At 38.3% G+C, this 24672-nt stretch overlaps 1 protein-coding gene across 1 annotated transcript in view; it reads right to left on the bottom strand.

Moving 5' to 3' along the window:
- LOC142350677 (uncharacterized) overlaps window positions 1-18125 on the bottom strand; it is a 68827-nt gene extending 50702 nt beyond the window's left edge. Inside the window, exons 1-2 of the mRNA XM_075402603.1 lie at window positions 17857-18125; window positions 15-124 (exon numbers count right to left, since the gene is read on the bottom strand). Of these exons, the coding sequence (XP_075258718.1) occupies window positions 15-124; window positions 17857-18123 (377 nt within the window). The 5' untranslated portion in view covers window positions 18124-18125. The remainder of the gene's footprint in view (window positions 1-14; window positions 125-17856) is intronic.
- Window positions 18126-24672: the final 6547 nt, after the last annotated feature.

The following is a 24672-nucleotide window of genomic DNA, read 5'->3' as shown; positions in this document are numbered from 1 at the left end:
ACCCCAGTGCAGACCTCAGTTGGCGTTTAAGTCTGACTGCCGAATCCTTCTCATCCTCTTTCAACATGAGCTGCTCCAACTCTCGCATAATGAAGTGAGCATCGGAAACCAACATCTCGTCCAGCTGAAACAACAAACAATTGACGTTAAAATATTAGTCAAGAGGAGACAGGTTGCTGTATTAAAAATTACATTTTAGCGTATTAAAACATTGAAATAATCAAAATTGTCTTCCGAAATGGTAAAAAAACTGAAATGCAAGACGAAGAGAGACCCAACCAAAAACGAAACTTCAGAAATTTTTGTTTTAACGAAAAACAACATTCCAAGAAATTCTTATTTTCTTGTTTTGTTTCATAATTGAATTGGAATCATTTTAATGGTAAATATAATAACTTGAAGTTGCATTTTACCTGAAAAATTTATAGATAAATATGAAACGTTCGTAAATAAAACTTCATAACTGACTTAGTTTTTCAGCAACTAATTATTTCAGTCAATAGATAAGAGGCCCTGGAAAGGCCCAAAAAATATATATAACATTTTAAGAAAACAATGAAAATTTTGGCAGCCAGTTCATTTATTCACGCTACTCCACTTTTTGAAAAGGTGCCGGGAGCTAACCTCGAAACTTTGAGTCTGATAGCAAGACAAAAACCTGAATCTCTTGAGCTTGAAGCAAATATGCAAATTGTATCATTAGATATCAAAAAACTATACACCAATGTTCCCGTCTCAGAATCAATCAAAGTTGCCCTGCAATGTCTATACTCCATTGACACCCGTCCCAATATTGAACGATCAACGCTTAAGCTCCAACTTAAAGTAGCAGTCACAAATTTTTATTTCAAAAGTAACCGCAGCTGGTACTGTTAAGACGATTTAGCAATGGGGTCTTCCCTGGCATCCCGTTATGTTGGCCAATCTTTGGACGCAAACTTTTAAAAAATGAAACAAAATAAAGTGATAGGCTGAGAAGTGTTCTGGAGAAACAAAACTGACCTGAATGTAATAACAAAGTGGCTTGGAATAGCAACGCCGTTGAATTCGAGAATTGGTATTACAAAATATCAGAATGTAAGTAATGTCAATACAAAATGGGGGATGTTGATGGGAAATACTTAAAATCTTAAAAACACACCAACTGATTACCAAAATAGGAACGAAAACTATTTGAAAGACGTAGATGGCATTACTTGCACAGTAAAAGACGACTCCAATAATTTGTAACAATTAGCAAACAATTTGCATGACAAATTGGTGTTCACAATAGAAAAACAAGGAATGAAAAACTTGAGCTAGCCCTATTGGATATGGCAGTCTGCGTTGATGAACAAAGAAAAGTAGCTTGTAAATGGTATCAATAGAAAACAGAAACAGGAACAATCCTGAAATAACGTAGCTGCGCACACCTCAAGCATTTAAAAAAAATTCGTTTAGGGTGATATCGATAGGCTTTTTGATCTGCAAGCAACTCGCATCACTTTGACGATGCCCCAAAAATCAACGGAAATATAGGGCGGAAAAATGACTGGCGAACACTGGTCGTCAAGCATTATAAATCCGACAATTGGAAAATTTCAAGTAACTCTAAAAAGACCCCGAAAACAACAGCGGAATGCAAAACGAAAGTTATCCATAAGGAGAGAGACCCATACTCTTCTACAAAAAAGAGAGACCCATACTTTTCTACAGTATAGAGACCAATTAAACATTTGAATAAAAGAAAAAAGCAAGAAAAATAAAAGCTACAAAAATAAGGCCTCTTACAGTGTGATCTACACAACAAGGAAACTCAAAACCCTTAAAGTGTGGTTTTTTATCAGCATATAAGTCGCACTTGGTATACAAAATAACTTGTAGTGAATGCAATTCCAACTATGTCCGACAAGCTTACAGACATATAACTGGGCGAATGGCAGAGAGTCAAAAAAGGCTCTCATGTAGGTCAGTATGTAAGCGAATGTTGTGGTACCTCACGGGCATTTGATTGACGTATAATTGATCAGTCAAATGTGCCACAAACTCTCATGACTCTGGAAGCAATACATATAGAACAACGGAAACCATTGCTGAACACGCCCGATGAGTACCGAAGCCAGGAACTTACAATAAAATATTCGTCAACAGTATATATGTGAATTATCTGATTACTACTACTAATAATTACATTTCAGCGTACTAAAACATTGAAATGTTTAAAATTGTTATCGAAATGGTAGAAAGACCCAGAAAGTACTGCATCAGTAGTCTTTGTGGTGTTTCAAGCTTGTGCTAGTTTCCTAGACGTGCGCTTGTACCACTGATTATATTCCCATTGTTCCCGTTTTTCAAAGGATCACAGGCTTTACATTCGGTGAACCGCACACCTAGACCTGTAAAACCCTAAAAAACTGCACAGCGACTCACTGCCCTGCAACTTACCCATTATATATTTGTGCGAAAATTTGGAGCGACGAGGATAGCAATACAGCGGAAAAAACCGCGTCAAAAAAGCACCAACGAGATCACATAATTGCTGCAAACGTCGTTTAAATGCAATTAATTCCTGATCAAACGTCTCGAAACTCAAACATTCCGATGTTCGAGCAAGGAAAACAGACAAATTCTAGGATCAGCATCAACTAGCTCATCAACTCGTTCCCCAACTTTCCATTCTGGCTTTTAAATATCACGTTTAATTTATTTGCCCCCTAATACCGCTCAAAAGCTGGTGTAAGGGAACAAAACAGGAACATAAATTTTTGATTTAGACCTGTTTTAATTTGGCCGTATAAATCAAAATATTCAAATTACACGCCAAATATTTACTTCAATATCAATTTGTGATAGAACTGTTAAATTTTCCATACGAAACCCGAAAGATCCGATTTGATTTACTTTTTCCTGCGTTAAAATTGGATGCAATGCAGTGTAGCTACAATAGAATACGAAAAAAATGAAGAACTGGTCCAAACTTTGATATAATATACCGAATCTTTTCTGGTTAATATCGAATTACATGAACTATTCTCCTCTCTTCAAACACAAATTTGTTTGCATTCAACCATGCATTCAGTTCGATCAGACCTTTTTGAATATTTTTGCTAAGATAACAACATATTGATGATTTGAATTAATCTAGCTTTTGGCGTGCGGTTTCTCCGCATCTGCTCGATCGATTCATTTAGCTGGTGTTATTCGAAAAACTTATTCCTTTGCGCGTTAAAAAAGTTTTCAACTCAAACATTTGGCATGAGCGTTCTCCGCATCTGTTTGACTGACCTTGCAAAAGATTTTATTTAGGTTTGTGGATTATTTATCAAAGTTATTCTGTGTATAATAAACCCTCTGTAGCGTGCTACTTTCAAGCCCCTTGTGGGCGAACCCCTTCAATCCCCATTTTTGTTTTCCCCCAAGAAATGGCATCCCCACCAACACGGCTTTGTGAAATTTGTATACAGCGAAGCAGTGCCCAAGTTGGTACCCATTGTGTTAAATGTAAAAACGATTACGTCCACCTTACGTGTCTAGGCATTACAAACAATTCAAATATTAGTGGAATGATTTTTTGGTCCTGCAGTAAGTGTTCGCCAACTTTCGCTGCAGAGCTGTCGGCTCTGGATAGAATTTCTGCCATTGAGCAAAAACTGGAATGCGTTGATGCTCTTATCCGCGAGGTTTCTTTACTTCGAAATGAAATAGCTACGACGAAAAAGCCGGCTTTTCCATTTCTTAAAGCAGCAAAGACGGCGTTCCAGAGAACCCAAAATGACAGCACGTCGAGTTATCAAAGTTCATCAGTTACCAAAAAACCGAAAGCCGACGATTTTACAATAGAAATAACACAACGAAGGCTAAGACCTTCTAAAGAATTAAAGACTGGTACCAATATGAACACATCGGTAATATCGGGTGTGAAAGGACCTCCTAAGCGCCGTCATATCTATGTCGTACGACTTAGCCAACATATCTGCAACAAAAATGGAAGAATACTGCGAAAAAAACGGCATTGAACTCTTTCATATTCGACAAAATTCAAGACCGGAATCACAGCAAAGTCGAGTCTCCGGATTTTTGGCCTTAAAAAGTTACCGTATCAAGACTCTATTTGAACAAGCCAGCCCGTTAATGGCTGAAAAGCGTTGAAAAAATGACTAGAAATTAGCATTTCTGACAAAATTGAAAAGCGAATGTTTAACTGCTTCTTACATAATGCACGCTCTCTGAGAAACAAGACAAAAGAACGGAATGCTTTACTGCAAATGAATGAGATAGATATTGGAATATGTGTCGAATCATGGATCAGCAATAATAGGGATGATAATTTTCTTTTGAAACAATGTTGCCCCTATGGTTTCAGTGCTTCGCAGCTCAATACAAGAGGTGGAGGAATTTGTTTATTCTACAGGCCAAATATTCAAGGAGAGAATTTTGAAAGTCAATCGTCAGAGCTCTTCGAACGGTGCTGTGAAACTTTGAAAATTCAGGCAACTATTTTTTTCTTAGTCACCTTTACAGAGTGCCTGGAGGAAGTGTCAAGCTCTTTATTGATAATTTTACTAACTTCCTGGAAGATAAAAAGTTACGCTTTGATAGAATTCTTCTTCTAGGCGATTTCAACATTTCCCTGAATGTTAACAATAATGCTTCACGCCTCTGGATTCTTTTTATGGAAGAATTTGTTCTAATCCAGCACGTCGAAAGCCAAACTCACAAATCCCGTAGCCTCCTGGATCATGTTATATCGTCCGGCGAAAATCGTGTTAATGTAAAATCGAACACTTTCTTAATTAAATCTTGATCATTCCCTAAATTGCTTTTCGATAAGTAATTGGGAACTTAGCAAACCCAAGCGACAAATATTTTACCGGAACTGGAAGTTGTTTAGGGCTGACTTATATCTTAATTCGCTGTTGAGTACTCTCAGTATAGAGCAAACTTCGGGCGTTGATAAAGCCTGGAATGACTATCTGGCTGCAGAGGAAAATAAACTGAATGATCACTTACCCCTTAAGGCTAAAATCTTCTTTGAACATAAATGACCATTTTATGACAATGAATTGTTATTCTTGCAGAGGAAGAGAAGGAAATGTGAGCGATTATACAGAAAGATTCAAAGCGTTGATTTGAAAGCGGATTTTGAATTGAATATCAAAACTGATTTTGACAAGTTATTGAAAAAAGGTCGCTATTTATCAGCAATGTCTTGTATGGGAAATGTACACGTTAAAAGTATGCGCTATTAAAATCCCTACATGGTAAAGACGAGCAGATACTACCAAAATCTGAAAATAAAGAAACTTTGCCCCAGATTTTAATAAACACGATAAAATTATTGCATCAGATTTTGAACAGCAGCTTTTTTCATCCAATACTTTTCTAGACTAAACGCCTGTCATAACAGCATTAGTCCTCCAGCTTCCAAGGGAAATCCTAAGAACCAATACTACGCCAACAGACGCGCTGACTGGGAATGCTTAAATTTTTCTATCAAGTCCGAGCCCAACAGCCCATATGGCCTTAGCAATGTCGGAGATAACGGTACGAATGGTTGTGGATGAAAACTGATAACCATGTCTTATAATTATATAATTCATAGCAAAAGTTGTTTCTTTAATAATCATTAATGCTTTTATATTTCAGGTCTTCGGATGTCCTGTTGATTTAGTGGGTGTCTTAGTGGTTCCGCCCTATTGCTTTCTTCAAAACAATCTGCACTACAACTTTCAATTAGCTTATTTCTCTTCCTTCTGTCTTTCTTTTCTAATGTAAGTAATCTATTGAAGATTTCATCCAATCATAGCACTACAAAATATTATTTAAGAGTTACAAATTATTTGTTCTTGGATTAATTTTATTGGTTAAAATTTGTCCATGACACCATGTTCACTTAGTTACACAACATCGGTCATCACTACCACCGCGGATCTCTGGGACATCACATCTTCAGCCCTTGAGAATATCTCTCAAACGACTGAAAGCACTAATAAAAATCAAACAGTTGGGAAAAGAAGTTTTCAGCTCTGAAAAAGATTATCTCAAAAATATCTAAAATGCATTTGACGGAAACCAACAATTCCTCTATTGTAAGGAATCGAGAAAAAGAATCGTCAAAAGAAAACGAAAAATGTGAACTTTTCAATGAGTTTTTTTGTTAGTGTCTTTGGCTCCTCTAACTCCAACACCAAATCCCATTGCCTTCCGGGCAAGAAAAACTATATCAGAGTGAATGATTACGAAGTTAACAAAATTGTAGGCCAGCTAGACCGTCTCAAATCCATGGGTCATGGCAAATTAGGAAAAAAACTAGGCTAAAACTGTCAATAAACCCTAGATAAATCCCGATACCTAAATTTTCCAACTTGCCTCAAGAAAGGAACGTATCCGAGGACATGGAAATTAATTCAAGTCACACCAATGTTCAAGGAAAGCAACCGAGCTGGCGTTAGATCTTACTGGCCTATTAGTCTGATATGTTGCTGTTCGAAAGTACCAGAAAGAATCATTTTCAACCTTATCTATAATGCTGTCAACGAAAAACTTGTTCAAGTCGACATGGTTTCCAAAAAAGGCGTTCAGCAATGATACAACTACTGCTGTGCCTTGAGAAGTTGTATGGAGTAAGCGATTTATTCTGTTTTGCCCCCGCTTAGTTGCCTTATATCTTTTACGCCCCCCCCCCCCCCCAAGCGCACGTGTTATTTTTTACATAGTAACGTGCTGTATAACAACATATGTTATTAATGGGGGCGTAAAAAACACGGGGGGGGGGGGGGCAAAACAGGATAGATCCGGATTAAGCGATCAAGACCTGAAGAAATAACCAAATTCAAATCAAGCTTATTACGGTTCACCAGTGGGGTTCCCAGGGATCCACTCAATGACCAGTTCTATTCCACTATTTTATCAACGATGTCAATTTTGAGAATGATCAAGAGGAATGAGTCGCCAAAAACTACAATTCGAACGAAATCAGTTGTTCTCCCGACAATTACTTTTGGTTAGGCATGTTGATGGGCAAGCAAAGACAATTAAATGCTACTGGGATATGCAACCGCTATTCTACCGATTACAAAGAGAGACTCATTCACTTGTGCCTCCTTCTTCCAATGTTTACACAAGTACTGGATCTGCTATTGCTATCAAAAATCACAATTTTTCTGGGTTCTGAATTGAGTAAAGCTTGTGCAAGAAAACAAAACTCGAGAAGACAAGCACCAACTTTCCACATTCCGAACCTCAAAACCCAGTTTGTTAACTCTAGCTTTATTTGCAGAACATTGCGACTAGCCAACGGCCTGCTTCCAGAAAATGACATCAGTGAACCAGTGGGGCCGAAGAAAGCTCCCCTGGAATACTTCATTCTTGTTTTTCTGGCCACGTGTAACGAGTCGACACCGTGCACTCGGCTGATCCTGTGCCACTGCCCCAATTACGAGGACCAACAAACAGCAATCTGATGCGTGGACGATCGGGGAGGAATACCTTAGACGAAATCCTTAACAAGAACTCCCAAATAAGACAACTTTGAAACACATATATCGACAACATTTACAGATATCTTACACGGAAGCAGACATTTTCAGATATCTTGAACGGAAGCAGACAAATGTACTTCGAAAATCCTATGCAGATGCGGATATCGAAATACTATATGTGTGTTACACGTATATAAAAAAGATGTATTAAAAACCTTGGGTTTCAAGGTTAAAGATTTAGTTTTCCTTGAAACCTTGATTTATTACCTGATTTGTGGCTGACACAAGGTTGATAGGTGCCAGAAAAGAAAATAGACCTTCGATTAGACAAAGCTCGGGCTTCGAGCCAAATCAACGAAACTGACATAACTTTGCTGACTTGGTTAACTTACCCCGATGATAGAACTGATATTGGGTACCGACCAAAGCAACGATTAAATTCATTCATTGAACACCAAACCTACCACCAGAGCTAACCACTCTAGTAAATCTTAATTTAATTAAACCAACTTTTCTTCACATTGATCTACTTAATAATTTAACTTTTAACTTTGCATTTTAAACAAGTACCACGCTCTATTAGCCAAAGAGTATTGCGCACGGGCGGCCACTATAGTGGCGACAGAGATTAAAAGTAAATAGAAAACCAGCAAACCAAAAATATTGAGCGTTGTACTGATTTCTAAAAGAAATTTATTTTTTTTTGTTTGAAAACCAACTTTCGACACGATTCTGACGTCTTAACATCACGACCCGTCAGAGGAATCTTGAGCTGGTGTCGGGATTCGACAAGGAACACTGCCATCTTTCAACTTTCATCTGAGTACTCCCTAAAACTTCGAATAGAGTAAATGGTGTTTGTCGTACATGTTCTTTCGATAATAAAATAGCGTTCAAAATCAAGCGTATTTGAATTCGATATAATTTGACTTAAAATATACCATTGAACCTCAAGTTTTTTCCACGAAAAAAATGCAGTGTCAATAAGATTTAAGGGCTACTGAGTGTCAAAGTCAAAAAGTACTTCGGGTTTCGAACATATTATTGAAATAGTTTGAAAAACGGCAGCTTTTAAATACGACAAGGATGGCGCGGCACTCCTCAAAAACTCTGTTACCGGAGCCTTTTATGGATTCAAATGAAAGTTATGCTACTCAATTTGAGCTGTTGTCACAACTTCAAAAGTGGCAAAGAAAAACAGTTAACGGCGCTGAAACCGAAATTGACGAACGGCCACCTTATTTGGCATCAAGGCAACAAAAGTCGGATATTGATTTCTATCGTACACTTTCGGAGGGCACTAGGAAAAGCAATGATGAAACCGTAAAAGCTTTCAGACAACATTATAATGAGAAACCTGCAGTTTTCAGGGAGAAGCTAGCTAGGAGAGTCCAGCAGCGGGGTAAAAAATTAAGATTTTCTCGGTGATTTGCAAACTTTAGCCTTGAAAGCGTACCCTCAAGAGTCGAATGAGATAAGAGAACATCTCATTTTGAGGGGATTCGTCAAAGGCATAGAAAATAGTCAGGTGCGACTCGACCTGAGAAAGAACTTGGGTGACGCGGATATGACTTTAGACAAAGCTTCAGAAGAGCACTACATATTAAAGCAGTACGAGATTTGAGGAGGATAATGAACCGCGGGTTTCTGCCGTCCAGTCGAATGAAAACACAACTAGTTAATTCGATTAATAATTTAGTGCGAACATTGCAGACTAGCCAATCTAACAGGCAAGATAATCAAAAGTTTCCATCGCAAGGAGTGAGACCGAAAGTTTCTGCGCGGAAGTGAGCGAAGTTCAAGAGAAACCGGAGATAGAAATAGAAACTATAATTGCTATAACAGAAGCAACTCTGATAATAGACGAACCAATTACGACAGTAGAGCGCGATCGCCAACAGCAGGAGGCGAGAACAGAAGCCGAGATCGGTCACACAAGAGTCGTGCCGAGCAGTCAAAGACAGAGGTGAGTTTTGAGAGAAAATGTCGCCGTTGCGGTCAGCGAAATCATGCATCTAAGGAACGCAAGAGTTGTTTTGAATGTGGGAGTCCAAATCATTTCAAACGAAATTGCCCGTATTTAAACGAGAACTAGTGGAAGATGGCAGGGCTTCATTTTAAGCTAGCTACGTAAAAAATTTGCGTGGCGGAAACAGCCCAGTGGAGGCCTTGTTTGCCAAAATAATGATAAAAGACAAACTGATAATGGCCTTAATTGATAGTGGAAGTAGTGCTAATCTTTTAAGCGACACACTCCACCAGCAACTGTGAGAACCCAGCCAGATCAGAGTGTGCAATAAAAATATAATAGCTGCCAACAATGGAAAAATGCCTGTAAATGGGTCAACAGCTATTCAAGTCCAACTTCAAAAATTTACATCAACAACATTTGAGTTTCTAGTGACCGAAATTGAGCTAACACCTTGTTTATTGGGCATGGAATACTCATATAATTTTGACTGCAATTAAAACCCCAGAAAAAACGTACTCTTTTGCGGGAAAAATTGGAAAATATTACAACTTTCCCCATCACAACGAAATAAAAAGAATCTGTTTTTAATTGCTGCAGAGGATCAAGATTTATCTCGTGACTGCGAGGGTTTCATTAAATTCAAAATTGTCGATGAAGAAGGTAACATAACACAGCAAACAGAAATTATAATGTAACCCATGAAAGAGTTTGAAGGCAAATCACATTTATTAATAGCGTGTCGCTGAGTGACATGGTTGATGATGTCGTATGAGTTCAAGTTCTTAACCCTACATTAGAGCCAAAGAACATTTACAAAAATGCAAGAATCTCATGTGCGGAAAACTTTGATAAAATTTCAAGAAAACACCAAAATAACACAGACAATAATACAAAACATAAAGATCAAATTGATTTTGAGAAGCGTGTGAAACACAATTTCAATGAGTTTGTCTTGTGAGGAAATGCCAAAAGTGGGGTCACTTTGCACAAAATATGAAATAATATTTTCGCCAAATTCAAATGATATGTAATTTTGCGACCAAATTTATCATAAAATAAAACTTAAAAAAGATGTGCCATTAAGGCTTACATACGTCAGCATGAGCTTTGAGAAAAGAAAAGCCATGAAAAAAATAAAGACTTGGAACGAGACGACTTAGTCGAACCAACACATTTCGATTGGGCAGCACCATCATTACTTGTACCAAAAAAGGATGGAACATCGCTCAACAAATAGAGAAAACATGCTGGCCTTTATCGCTAATTAATGAGGTCACTGATTCACTGGAGGGAAACCTGTTCTTCGCAAACGTAGCTCTCTTGTCGGAATACTTTCAGATGGCGCTCGAGGAAGAGAGTCAGAATTTAACAGCTTTTATAACGCCTTTGAGCCTGTATAAATATGGAAGACTTCCTATGGGACTAGCGTCTGCACCGTGAGCTTTTCAAAACCGAACGGAGTTAATTTTTTCTGGCCTCTCTTACGAAAGGGCTCTAGTGTATTTTTTTCCAAAAGCGTGTCAGCTTCTTTGGGCACATTATATCCGAGAGGTGTCGAGGTCGACCCAGAGAAAAAAAGAGCGGTAGAAAGAATGAAAGAACCATCCTCCCTGAAAGACGTCAGGGCTTTTCTAGGCCTTGTCGACTATTATCGAAAAATTATTCCGGGTTTAAAAAAAACAGCAGAACCTCTTTACAGTTTACTGAAAAAGTCAAATAAATTTGAATGGAGTACAGAGTGCAAAAATGGGTAACCAAGTTAAAGAAGATTTTGGAAGTCTCAGTTTTAGCATATCCATACGATAGGGATCCGAATACATTAACTACGAATGCTTCGTTGACAGGAATTGGAGCAATTCTTAACCAAAAACAAGGAACGGAGGATAGAGTTATTGCATATGCTAGCAAAACTGGACGCAGAGCAAGACAATACCGATTATGGTAGTCGAGGTTGGCAGTTAGACAAACTGCTGAGAGTAATACTTCGAGATTCGCAGCAAAATGACAAATTCCTCAAAGAAGTATACTCCTGGGTACTAAACAAAAAAAGGCAGGAACTACGGCAAATGAAAAATGGAGCATCAAAAGAGTTATGGAAATACTGGGTTCAGTATACAAATCTTTGTCTCACTGAAGAGATTTTGTGTCGTAAACACCAAATAGAACCCAACTTTGAGACTGTTTACCAAATGCTTGTGGGAGTGTCGAAGGTGCTTGAGCTGTTGCATGACTCTCCTACCGCAGATCACTTTGGCATTGAGAAAACATACCAGAGGACTTGTGAAAGGTTTTATTTGCCGTGCATGAGAAGGGACGTAAGAAACTGGATAGAAAGCTATGGCGTGGATAGACTGCTTAAAAAGGAAAGGCACTAAGCAGAAACATCGGCATTCACTTACAAAATGGAAATCTAGTCATCCATTTTGGCAAGTATCTCTTGATATCATGGGTCCACTTCCCGAGTCTCACGGAAACAAGTACATTTTGCTTATCGGTGATCAATTCATTAAGTGGTACGAAGCCGTAGCTTTGCCCAATCAAGAGGCAAAACCGAGTCAAGAGCGTCTGTTGAACACTGGATAGTGAGATTCAGCTGTCCAGTCAACCTACACAGTGACAAAGGGTCGAAAATTATGTCAAAATTGTTTCGTAGTTTTGCAGTGAACTAGGAATTCAGAGGACGTCAACAACATCCTACCACCCACAAGGGAACGCGATGATTGAAAGAACAAATCGAACAATAGAAGAATGTCTCCAAATACATAGTCCAATATCAAGATGAGTGGACCAAATTTCTACCCCTAGCGATGACGGCCTATCGATCATCAATCCAAAGTGTAATAAAATACAGCCCAGCGTATGTGGTACTGGGTTTTCCACTGTCGCTACCTATAGACTGCATCTATAGCAAACCACAGACTGCAATATATGCAACACCAAGTGACTATGTTTTCACAAAGAAACAAAAACTTCAGGAAACACATCAGTTGATGCGAGAATTTATGGATGTCGAACAAGAACGGCAGAAAACCTATTATGATCGCAGCAGGTATTGACCGAGCTATAAAGTTGGACTGCTAGTTTTCAACCCAACGTTAAGGAAGGAGAAACAAGAAAGATGTTCAACTATTCTGTCTATAGAATAGTTGAACAGCTTTCTATAGAATAGACCATAGACAATAGTTGAAAATATAAACGATTTGAAGTTCAAGTTAAAAGATAAAAAAGGCGAGGAAAGTTATTAAGGTCCATTATGAAAAAATAAAACACGAAAGCCATTCACTCCTGAGCCTAAGGCTAAACGAAAAACAACAGTCAAGGAGCATAAGGATATCGATTTGAACAGCTCAGACGATGATGATAATTGAATTAGAATCATCCACAGACACAGAGTAACCTAATCACGGAAATCCTGAAGCTGAGGATGCTAACGATTCATTAAATGTTACAAATGACACGTCCAAGAATGAAGCTAAAGAATCAGAGCAAGAAACCTCTAAAGGGCAAGAAAAGTCAAACAAAGATGGCGAGGGAGGAGGTGCAACTTCTTCGAAACCTACACAGTAAACTGAAAAAAAAGCAGCAGAAACAAAAATTGCAAAACCAGAAAAAAAAAGCCACAGGAAGCTAGTAGTAAAACGAAAAGTACTGAAGAAAAGTTTAATAGTGATCCCAAGGCACCAAAAACGGCTACAAGGTCGTCTAGCAGCCAATTGAAATCGGTGCCCGAGAAATTAAAGATTTACTTTACTGAGCAAGATGAAGAGTACTTTAGCAGTCAAGAAACTGACGATGTTTTGTTTCTGGACAATTCAGAAAGAAATAATGGAATCGAGAAGAAAGGCGAGTTTTTCCGGAGCATCGTGTGATGGAGTATCACTATGTTTGTATCTGGGATTGCTAGCCATTTTTGCTTCTCCATAACCTTGTATCAGAACTCAAAACTGGTAATCTTAAAATAACCATGGAAATTTTTCTTTCAAGCGTTATTGACAACTTTATCTTCGAACTTCTCAAAGAGAGTGAAACTTTTTTATGAAAAATTGAACCCTCCAATGCAAAAATCAACGACTGAAAACTCAAATAATTATTGAAATATCAAAAAACATTGTCAGTCCATCAGTAAAACTCTTCGAGAAAGGAACTCACGCTGAAAGAGCAGGATCTGTTTTATATGTTCATCAATGTGCCAAGATAGTAGCAACAATAACTAAACTTACTTTTTTCACAGAAAATCCTGTGTTAGTAGAGGGTCAAAACTTTTCTTCTATTAGATATATGGACCCTATTACTAAAATGTTGTATCATAACTATACAATCGCTACATGCAACCCTCTGTACTCAAATGTTGTCAAATTAGAAGACGGCTATTTTTGACAATATGGAGATGGTATATCGAGAGATGTATCAGTGGTCAATAAATACTAACTTAAAAGTAAGTGATGAAAACCTGCATAGCAGCCTTTTCTCCACATCAGACATAAAACAGATTCAAATTGCTCGAACAATTCGCCATAAAAGCAAAGGAATTATCAGTCGGGAAGCATTGCAAGATTCGGATGGAAAATACAGTCATGAAAATTTTATTTCAACAGGAAATTTTTCTAGCAACTGAACAATTTTTCGAAATTGAAAAACCGAAAGCTTATACATTTGGTTAAAAGCGAAGGAAATTGCTGTGTCAGTCTTAACAATCTACCTCATTTTTCAAATCGTAAAAAATTTTCCTAAATTTATCATCCATTTAGGATTAGTTAATGGAGCGTCTTGGCAACAACTATTGCGGAATCTTGACCCCGTAACGGGAACACATATGTGTCATCAATTACTCAAATATTAAATGAAGGCCGAGAACAAAAGTAAATGATTGAAGAAAAAGTCCTTAAAAGAGTCAGTTGTTTAAAAAAAAGAAAAAAAATTGTCTTGAGTTCAAGAACAAAAAAAGAGGGAACTTCTCGAGTGCGAGACAAAAAAAGTGCTCTTGAGTTCAAGACCAATAAAAGAAGGAAGTGTCTCGAGTTCGAGACCAAAAAATTGTCTTGAGTTCAAGATCCAAAAAGGGAACGTCTCGAGTTCGAGACCAAAAAAAGAAGAAGGAAACGTCTCGAGTTCGAGACCCAAAAAAAACTGTCTAGAGTTCAAGACCAAAAAAGGGGAACGTCTTGAGTTCAAGACCAAAAAAAGAAGGAAACGTCTCGAGTTCGAGACCCAAAAAATTTGTCTTGAGTTCAAAACCAAAAAAACGGAAACGTCTCGAGTGCGAGACCAAAAAAAGAAAGGGAAGAGGAAAAAAGACCAAAAAAAGTTCAAGATTAAGGAAAAAGGAGTTCAAGATTGAAAATATCGAGAAACTTAAGAAGCAAAAAAAAGTTTTTTATTCAATATAGCGGGAAACGAGATTCCACAGATTGGCGAATATGTGTACTACATGAGGAATGTTATTTCCGAGATTTCCCCGGGAGTGTACCGAATGGAATCTTGTCTGTCGCGGACTCAAAAGTGTCTACGCTAGAAATTCTGGCACCCACCAATATTCGTTCGCTTGTTCTGCAGACTGAAGTGGAACCGCAAAACCAGTGCTTGCAGTTAGAAGTTTAAGAGAACTAACTATTCACTTCAAAAAGACCTCGTCGAGCTTCGACAAAAACTGGACAACCATTGCTACAAGACCAAACAGGCAACATAAGTATTGGGCAAATGGAGCGCCGAGTGTGAGGCGTTGCGATACAATTTATAGACAGCAGCAGCCAGAAATGCTGAACAGGAGCATCGAGGTACTGAAGCAAGAGTTTGCCGATTTTATTCAATATAGCGAATAAAGTTTTTCATTCAATATAGCGGGAAACGAGATTCCACAGATTGGCGAATATGTGTACTACATGTGGAAAGTTATTTCCGAGATTTCCCAGGGAGTGTACCGAATGGTATCTTGTCTGTCGCGGACTCGGAAAGTGTCTACGCTAGAACTTCTGGCACCCGCCAATATTCGTTCGCGTGCTCTGCAGACTGAATTGGAACCGCAAAACCAGTGCTCGCAGTTAGAAGTTGAAGAGTACTAACTATTCACTTCAAAAAGACCTCGTCGAGCTTCGACAAAAACTGGACAACCATTGCTACAAGACCAAACAGGCAACATAAGTATTGGCAAATGGAGCGCCGAGTGTGAGGCGTTGCGATATAATTTATAGACAGCAGCAGCCAGAAATGCTGAACAGGAGCATCGAGGTACTGAAGCAAGAGTTGGCCCATTTTATTCAATATAGCGAATAAAGTTTTTTATTCAATATAGCGGGAAACGAGATTCCACAGATTGGCGAATATGTGTACTACATGGGGAAAGTTATTTCCGAGATTTCCCCAGGAGTGTACCGAATGGTATCTTGTCTGTCGCGGACTCGGAAAGTGTCTACGCTAGAACTTCTGGCACCCACCAATATTCGTTCGCTTGTTCTGCAGACTGAATTGGAACCGCAAAACCAGTGCTCGCAGTTAGAAGTTGAAGAGTACTAACTATTCACTTCAAAAGGACCTCGTCGAGCTTCGACAAGAACTGGACAACCATTGCTACAAGACCAAAAAGGCAACAAAATTATTGGGCAAATGGAGCGCCGAGTGTGAGGCGTTGCGATACAATTTATAGACAGCAGCAGCCAGAAACGCTGAACAGGAGCATCGAGGTACTGAAGCAAGAGTTTGCCGATTTTATTCAATATAGCGAATAAAGTTTTTCATTCAATATAGCGGGAAACGAGATTCCACAGATTGGCGAATATGTGTACTACATGTGGAAAGTTATTTCCGAGATTTCTCAGGGAGTGTACCGAATGGTATCTTGTCTGTCGCGGACTCGGAAAGTGTCTACGCTAGAACTTCTGGCACCCACCAATATTCGTTCGCGTGCTCTGCAGACTGAAGTGGAACCGCAAAACCAGTGCTCGCAGTTAGAAGTTTAAGAGAACTAACTATTCACTTCAAAAAGACCTCGTCGAGCTTCGACAAAAACTGGACAACCATTGCTACAAGACCAAACAGGCAACATAAGTATTGGGCAAATGGAGCGCCGAGTGTGAGGCGTTGCGATACAATTTATAGACAGAAGCAGCCCGAGATGCTGAACAGGTATTGTAGCAAGAGTTGGTCTATTTGAAAGTCAATGCGGCTAAAAAGGGCGAAGCCATCGTAAAAATGGAGAAAATGAATGAACAATTGCGGTCAGAGTTTGAGCAGCTGGAACACTACAACCAGATTTGGCCAACGAAAGCCGAAAAAAGATTCTTTCATTGATCGACAAATGATTTCACTTAGAAACGAAAAGGCCAAAACAAAGGCCACGGAGAAATGCTTATTCGAGCTTCGAAAGAAAAACATTATGAACCGGCCTGCAACACTATATGAGATTTTGTTGGTAAAAAGTTCTGCTTCAAAAGATCAGATCGAGAAACATTACCACAAAATGAGCCTGTTGATGCACACTGATGCTGGTGGAGCCGAAGAGTTCAAGACCATCAACCGGGAATATCAAATTCTGATAATTAATGCGGCACGAGAAGCGTGCAACATTTGGACTTGACAAGGCAGAAAAAGTTATGAACTATGAAAATTGATAATTAACTTTCCAGATGAAACTCCAAAGTTTTCGTATACTAAAGCGTTCATATAACAAGTTCTGTGAATGAAAATATTGTTTGATTTTGAATGAGTGGTGCACTCTATTCTTGTTAAGAGGGGGGCAGTATGAGTGTCACACGTATATAAAAAAAGATGTACTAAAAACCTTGGGTTTCAAGGTTAAATATTTAGTTTCAAACTTGATTTATTACCTGATTTATGGCTGACAAGGTTGATAGGTATCAGAAAAGAAAATAGACCTTTGATTAGACAAAGCGCGGGCTTCGAGCCAAATCAACTAAACTGGCATATCTTTGTTGACTTGGTTAATTTACCTCGATGATAGAACTGATATTGGGCACCGACCAAAGCGAGGATTAAATTCATTCATTGAACACCAAACCTACCAACAGAGCTAACCACTCTAGTAAATCTTAATTTAATTAAACCAACTTTTCTTCACATTGATCTACTTAATAATTTAACTTTTAACTTTGCATTTTAAACAATTACCACGCTCTATTAGCCAAATAGTATTGCGCACGGGCGGCTACTATAAATAAACCAAATTTGACTAACTCAATGTGGACAGTAAATGGGCGCAATATTCCCTTGAGTGTACTAGCCTAATCTACTACTTCCGCTACTACAACTTTCGTCCATGGTTAAAGGGTCGATTTTCCACTCACAGAGGCGTATTGACCCCTTATGTAAGCGGAACTTTTAGGAGAAAACGTAATCGATTAGCTTCAAGTTTTATTCTACCGAGAGAAAAAGAAAATTCATATTGACGGCTAATTTCAACATACAACTGACCAGCTTTGACGTTTCGACAGTATCTTTTACGGCATCCGATGCCAGCTTGATTTCGTCCCTTCTACTTTTTGCACTAAGAGATTTTAAAATGGCTAGGACCCCTTCCATTCGCTCAGTCAATTGCCCCAATTGTTCCTGGAGTGACAGAACAGCTGGGTATGGATGATTTACACCTTTTGAGCTACCCATTTCAGATTGATCTCCCGCTTCAACTGCTAATTTATCTTGATCGCTCATAATTCTGAAAAATTTTAACCTGTTACTCATCGTGTTTTCGAAAATCTTTTTTTAAATTGGCGGGCAGAATTTTGAAAAGGCAGCTCCTATAAGTGTGTTGTGCAGAAAGCTTCAACACTTTTGTAAAATTAAGAATATTCCCTCCCCTACACAGGATAAATACTGACTTTTGGACTCGTGAAAAGCGTCAAAAATGTTTCCTTTCGATTATTTTTAAAATACAAGAAGGCAAACTACTAATCACGAAAATGAAAATACAATACTTAATTATTGGTACAAAGTGACCTGTAGATAAATATCAAAAGCTAAATTAATAAGTGCCTCTCCACAACACTGGGTAAATATTGACTGGTCCGGGGCCCTCCCAGTACTAACGTCTCCATAAAGCATTTCGTAACTTTCAAATCTATCAATAAAATGATGATATTATAGATGCAGAGAAGTAATTGTCAATTAAAACTTAAATTAATGATATTATACAAAAACACCAGCTGAGAAAATTTTTTAAAAAAAGACAGTCAGCATTAGAAAACAAACAACTAATGGCGAAAGTAGATGAGTCAAACTAAAAGCTTCCCTTCTTCAACCGCAGCTCCCATTGAAGCATCAACAATTTCATTGTTGATGCGCCACCTAAATGTCATTGAGCCTCGAATGACAAGGATGGAACTCCTTAGTAGTGGTAGTAGTAGCAGTAAGAAGCTTAATTACAACATTGTGTACTTTAAAACAAAAATTAGAACAAAGCTCATTTTTGTCCTTAGATGATATGTCAAGGTAGCTGTCCTGTTTTCGCCAGCTCCACCAGAGCATGTGAAGACAAGTGGATAACATGCTGCTTTCTAAACATCAATTACTTTCTTCAAATGTCCTTTTCAATAAATTGATGGTACTTGTAAGCTTGTATTTGTATTGATGGTACTTGTAAAAAAGATGATTCTGTATGTTTGATTGTAGGCGAGATTCTTTAATGTATTAGACAACAGGTCATCTTTGACTGTTCTCACATTCTTTCATCATGTCTTCAACACTAGTTGTTGTACGAGACAAGAAGGTCAATTTATGTTGAACCGATGAAGTGAATTATTTGAGAAGAACTGCCAGCTTATTTAAAAATGATTTCTGTTTTCGTGATCTTTCTACAATATTCTTTTCTGCACTTTCAGAACGTATTACAATATCAAGTACTCTACAACCGTCAATTATTTCAACTTCGTCGTGAATAAAAATGTGCTGTGCTTTTTTCAAAAAATTCTTCTTTGGTAATAATATGATACTTTTAGGATCGTAACCGAAAGCAGGATCAAGTTTTTTCAAATAGTCTAATTTTTTCGGGATATTAAGAGAGCCAACAGCTTAAATATCGTCCGTATACAACTTTGAACTGTGAAGCAATCGTCAAGAATTTTATTAAGGCAAATATTGCATACAGCCGCATCGCAAGGTCGTCACCTTGATTTCTACCTTCCTGAGAATGTATTGTTTGTTTGTTAATGTACAAATGTTATGCTTCACGATATTGATTTCATATGGAAGGATAGAGAGAAGGTCATAACATCTCAATGTTCCTTATAGCAAGATCACGTTTAAGACTACTGGAAGCGTTCTGTTGCGTTGACAACTAAGTTTAAGATTGCTTCCGGATCTGTGCTTTCAACAGCAGCTCTCAATGAATGAATGCCATGTCAAATTTCTCTCCTTTGAACAGCACATAGTTGTTGATCAGCACCCAACATCTTGAGGTGAGTTTCAACGCCCTTGACAAATATATACAAAAAAAAGCTTCAGGACTACCCCAATTCCTATTGGTCGTACACCGGGGCATTTATCAAAAGCTATCAAACGAGAGAATTTATAGGGATCAAGTAAATCCAGTTGTGAAATTGCTATGCGTATTGCCAGTTTAGATATCTTTTTGAATAGATCAGTTGAGCTCGCTTTATAGGATTTCAGAAGCTTTAGCTATTCGCTGGCGTCCTAGCCAGAAATGGTCCAAGCCAGTGCTTTTTTCAAAAAATTCTTCTTTGGTAATAATATGATACTTTTAGGATTGTAACCGAAAGCAGGATCAAGTTTTTTCAATGAGTCTAATTTTTTCGGGATATTAAGAGAGCCAACAGCTTAAATATCGTCCGTATACAACTTTGAACTGTGAAGCAATCGTCAAGAATTTTATTAGGGCAAATATTGCATACAGCCGCATCGCAAGGTCGTCACCTTGATTTCTACCTTCCTGAGAATGTATTGTTTGTTTGTTAATGTACAAATGTTATGCTTCACGATATTGATTTCATATGGAAGGATAGAGAGAAGGTCATAACATCTCAATGTTCCTTATAGCAAGATCACGTTTGAGACTACTGGAAGCGTTCTGTTGCGTTGACAACTAAGTTTAAGATTGCTTCCGGATCTGTGCTTTCAACAGCAGCTCTCAATGAATGAATGCCATGTCAAATTTCTCTCCTTTGAACAACACATAGTTGTTGATCAGCACCCAACATCTTGAGGTGAGTTTCAACGCCCTTGACAAATATATACAAAAAATCGCTTCAGGACTACCCCAATTCCTATTGGTCGTACACCGGGGCATTTATCAAAAGCTATCAAACGAGAGAATTTATAGGGATCAAGTAAATCCAATTGTGAAATTGCTATGCGTATTGCCAGTTTAGATATCTTTTTGAATAGATCAGTTGAGCTCGCTTTATAGGATTTCAGAAGCTTTAGCTATTCGCTGGCGTCCAAGCCAGAAATGGTCCAAGCCAGTGCTTTTTTCAAAAAGTTCTTCTTTGGTAATAATATGATACTTTTAGGATCGTAACCAAAAGCAGGATCAAGTTTTTTCAATTAGTCTAATTTTTTCGGGATATTAAGAGAGCCAACAGCTTAAATATCGTCCGTATACAACTTTGAACTGTGAAGCAATCGTCAAGAATTTTATTAAGGCAAATATTGCATACAGCCGCATCGCAAGGTCGTCACCTTGATTTCTACCTTCCTGAGAATGTATTGTTTGTTTGTTAATGTACAAATGTTATGCTTCACGATATTGATTTCATATGGAAGGATAGAGAGAAGGTCATAACATCTCAATGTTCCTTATAGCAAGATCACGTTTGAGACTACTGGAAGCGTTCTGTTGCGTTGACAACTAAGTTTAAGATTGCTTCCGGATCTGTGCTTTCAACAGCAGCTCTCAATGAATGAATGCCATGTCAAATTTCTCTCCTTTGAACAACACATAGTTGTTGATCAGCACCCAACATCTTGAGGTGAGTTTCAACGCCCTTGACAAATATATACAAAAAATCGCTTCAGGACTACCCCAATTCCTATTGGTCGTACACCGGGGCATTTATCAAAAGCTATCAAACGAGAGAATTTATAGGGATCAAGTAAATCCAATTGTGAAATTGCTATGCGTATTGCCAGTTTAGATATCTTTTTGAATAGATCAGTTGAGCTCGCTTTATAGGATTTCAGAAGCTTTAGCTATTCGCTGGCGTCCAAGCCAGAAATGGTCCAAGCCAGTGCTTTTTTCAAAAAGTTCTTCTTTGGTAATAATATGATACTTTTAGGATCGTAACCGAAAGCAGGATCAAGTTTTTTCAAATAGTCTAATTTTTTCGGGATATTAAGAGAGCCAACAGCTTAAATATCGTCCGTATACAACTTTGAACTGTGAAGCAATCGTCAAGAATTTTATTAAGGCAAATATTGCATACAGCCGCATCGCAAGGTCGTCACCTTGATTTCTACCTTCCTGAGAATGTATTGTTTGTTTGTTAATGTACAAATGTTATGCTTCACGATATTGATTTCATATGGAAGGATAGAGAGAAGGTCATAACATCTCAAAGTTCCTTATAGCAAGATCACGTTTGAGACTACTGGAAGCGTTCTGTTGCGTTGACAACTAAGTTTAAGATTGCTTCCGGATCTGTGCTTTCAACAGCAGCTCTCAATGAATGCCATGTCAAATTTCTCTCCTTTGAACAACACATAGTTGTTGATCAGCACCCAACATCTTGAGGTGAGTTTCAACGCCCTTGACAAATATATACAAAAAGTCGCTTCAGGACTACCCCAATTCCTATTGGTCGTACACCGGGGCATTTATCAAAAGCTATCAAACGAGAGAATTTATAGGGATCAAGTAAATCCAATTGTGAAATTGCTATGCGTATTGCCAGTTTAGATATCTTTTTGAATAGATCAGTTGAGCTCGCTTTATAGGATTTCAGAAACTTTAGCTATTCGCTGGCGTCCAAGCCAGAAACACCATGGCTTCCGTGCGTTTTCATGGCAGATTTTCTAACCATTGGGGCATTGAGTTTTACAAATATGGATTGACGGCATAGTAAATTTTTGGATGTTCATTGCCTTCTAGGTTGTTCAGATTTGCTTTGCGCGCCTGTAGACGTTTCTTGCGTAAGACATCAAGGACTGTTTTCTGTCAGTTTTGTCAGTTAAAAAAGGACACCACCTTTTGCTTCTTCATTAAGATTTCCTTCCTGCTGACATGTATTCATCAAAATCTTTGAAATCATCAACAGCTCATTTTGCATTGTTTTCTGCTCATACGTTCCTGGATAGCTTTTGCTCCCAGAAACAGGGCACTTATGCCACACGTTATACATTGATCTATCGGTCTTGCTATCGTATTGTTATTTGAGGTGGCCCTCTGTTCTTGTAAGAACGAGATGAGGCAAAACCGTTGCACAGTACATTGCCGTTCCCGCGTTAATTTTGTTTGAAGTGTCAGACAGGATTTCATCAAGGTATCGGTGATCTTTAAGCCTGTCTTGTTTCTTGACAGCGTAAACAATTGAGCAGATAGTCTGTAGATAGCGCATGAATTAACTTGATCAAAACATCATACCCATTTTCTCAAACCTAGCGTTCTTAATCAAAAATAGAGTTATTAGTCTTTTTTCAATAGAAGATAGGCTCCAGTCAAGAATTGGCCGTTCATCGTCTGGCTCGTGAACACGAGTGGTTAAATCGACGCGAAGGACAGCTAGTTAAAAACTATTATTTAACAATAATTCATAAGGAATACAATGCGAGATGATAAACTGCATAGAGGCGCAGCAACGATTTTAAAAGTGATATATGGGATTCAAAGTTGTGGTAAAATGTAAGTAAAAATGGAACCAACAAAGAAAAGACTGACCGACTATCCATGCCACATCAACAGTCACATTTCTACAAAAATGTAGAAAGCTACAAATGGAAGATCCCGTCAGAAGTTGTTTGGTCGTTGACAGTTCCCAACACACACGCGGAACTTGAAACCTTGATTGAAAAAGTAAAACTATGTTTACAAAAAGCACCGGCTCTGGTTTTGTTGCTTGCATTGCAGAACAATTTGCAGGGATATCTGAGAAAAAATTCGGTTGAGAAACCGGCAGCTCATTGCACCTCAAAAGCCATAGGTTAGAACAAATCAACTTTCTCGGCGAGTTCTTTTTTGTTTCTTTTGCTTTTTCAGCCTCTGCTGAGCTCAGGTCAGCGACGGATCCCCTCTCAAATAGAGCAGAGACAAGCGAGTCCGCTACTCTTAACATTCCACAAAATCTGGCTGCTTACATGTCTTGCACAGGGTTTCTTGTTGTCTGTTCTGTAGAGATGGTTCCTTTCTAGCACTGAGGGTATACGAACTGACCCCAGGGTTCGCTTAATCAAGTGGTTGAGATTAGCGTGACAAGAAGATCTTTATGGGCTCTTGGGACACGAAAGACCCTGCTGGCCGATAGACTCTATCATTTGACCACATAACCAATTGTGAGGTTAACAGGCCATGGCTCCAAGCAGAAACCTAATAAAAGTCAGAGGTGCTGATTCGATAGTTTCTTGTTTATGTTTTTGAATTGAATCACATTTAGCCACAGGGAAGCAAACTTGATTTGAAGGCTGTTAATGCGTTTGAATCCAAAAGAGAAAGTTTGAAAATGAGGTCACGAATTGGTTTCTTGTAAACTCGCTTGGACAAATCTGCTTCGTGTTAAGCGTCAGTTGCCTCTTCAGTCTGTGTCTTCTCATATCTTTTGCTTTATTTGTCTTTATTTCTCCGAACCTGGGCCATTTCTCCAAAGAAACAGAACTTAAATTTTGCAATATTAAGACTTATTCCGAACCTTTCCTCATCTCCATAACATAGAAAACCGTGTTGACTATATGCGGAGTATGTATAGTTGTTAACAATTGTGTGCGTCACAATAATGTATAATTGTGACGGTGCGTAGAGGTTAAAGCATTGTTTCCCTGTTTAAGTAGTTGAAGGCACTTTTAAAATCTGGTTTACACAAAAACTCAGTTTTGGAGGAGGTTACTGCTAGCAACTTTTTAAAAAAAAAACAGTTATTATTTCTGCACCCTTGCTATTTTCGAAACCAACTTGGATATAACCGAAATACGTTTTATGTGCGTCAATGGCTTTTGAGCACAACTCTACGTAATGCAGATCCAACAGCTATTGAGCGAAGACCGCCCTCAATTTTAATCAGCGCAATCAGTTTCATATCTCTTTTGAGGGTAGGGCGTTGCTATTTTTATAACAGTTCCTTGGATGGTCAA

Source organism: Convolutriloba macropyga, chromosome 12 (genome assembly GCF_964194025.1).
Source record: "Convolutriloba macropyga chromosome 12, txConMacr16.3, whole genome shotgun sequence".
Taxonomy (NCBI): domain Eukaryota; kingdom Metazoa; phylum Xenacoelomorpha; order Acoela; family Convolutidae; genus Convolutriloba; species Convolutriloba macropyga.
This window is presented reverse-complemented; position numbering and strand designations above follow the sequence as displayed.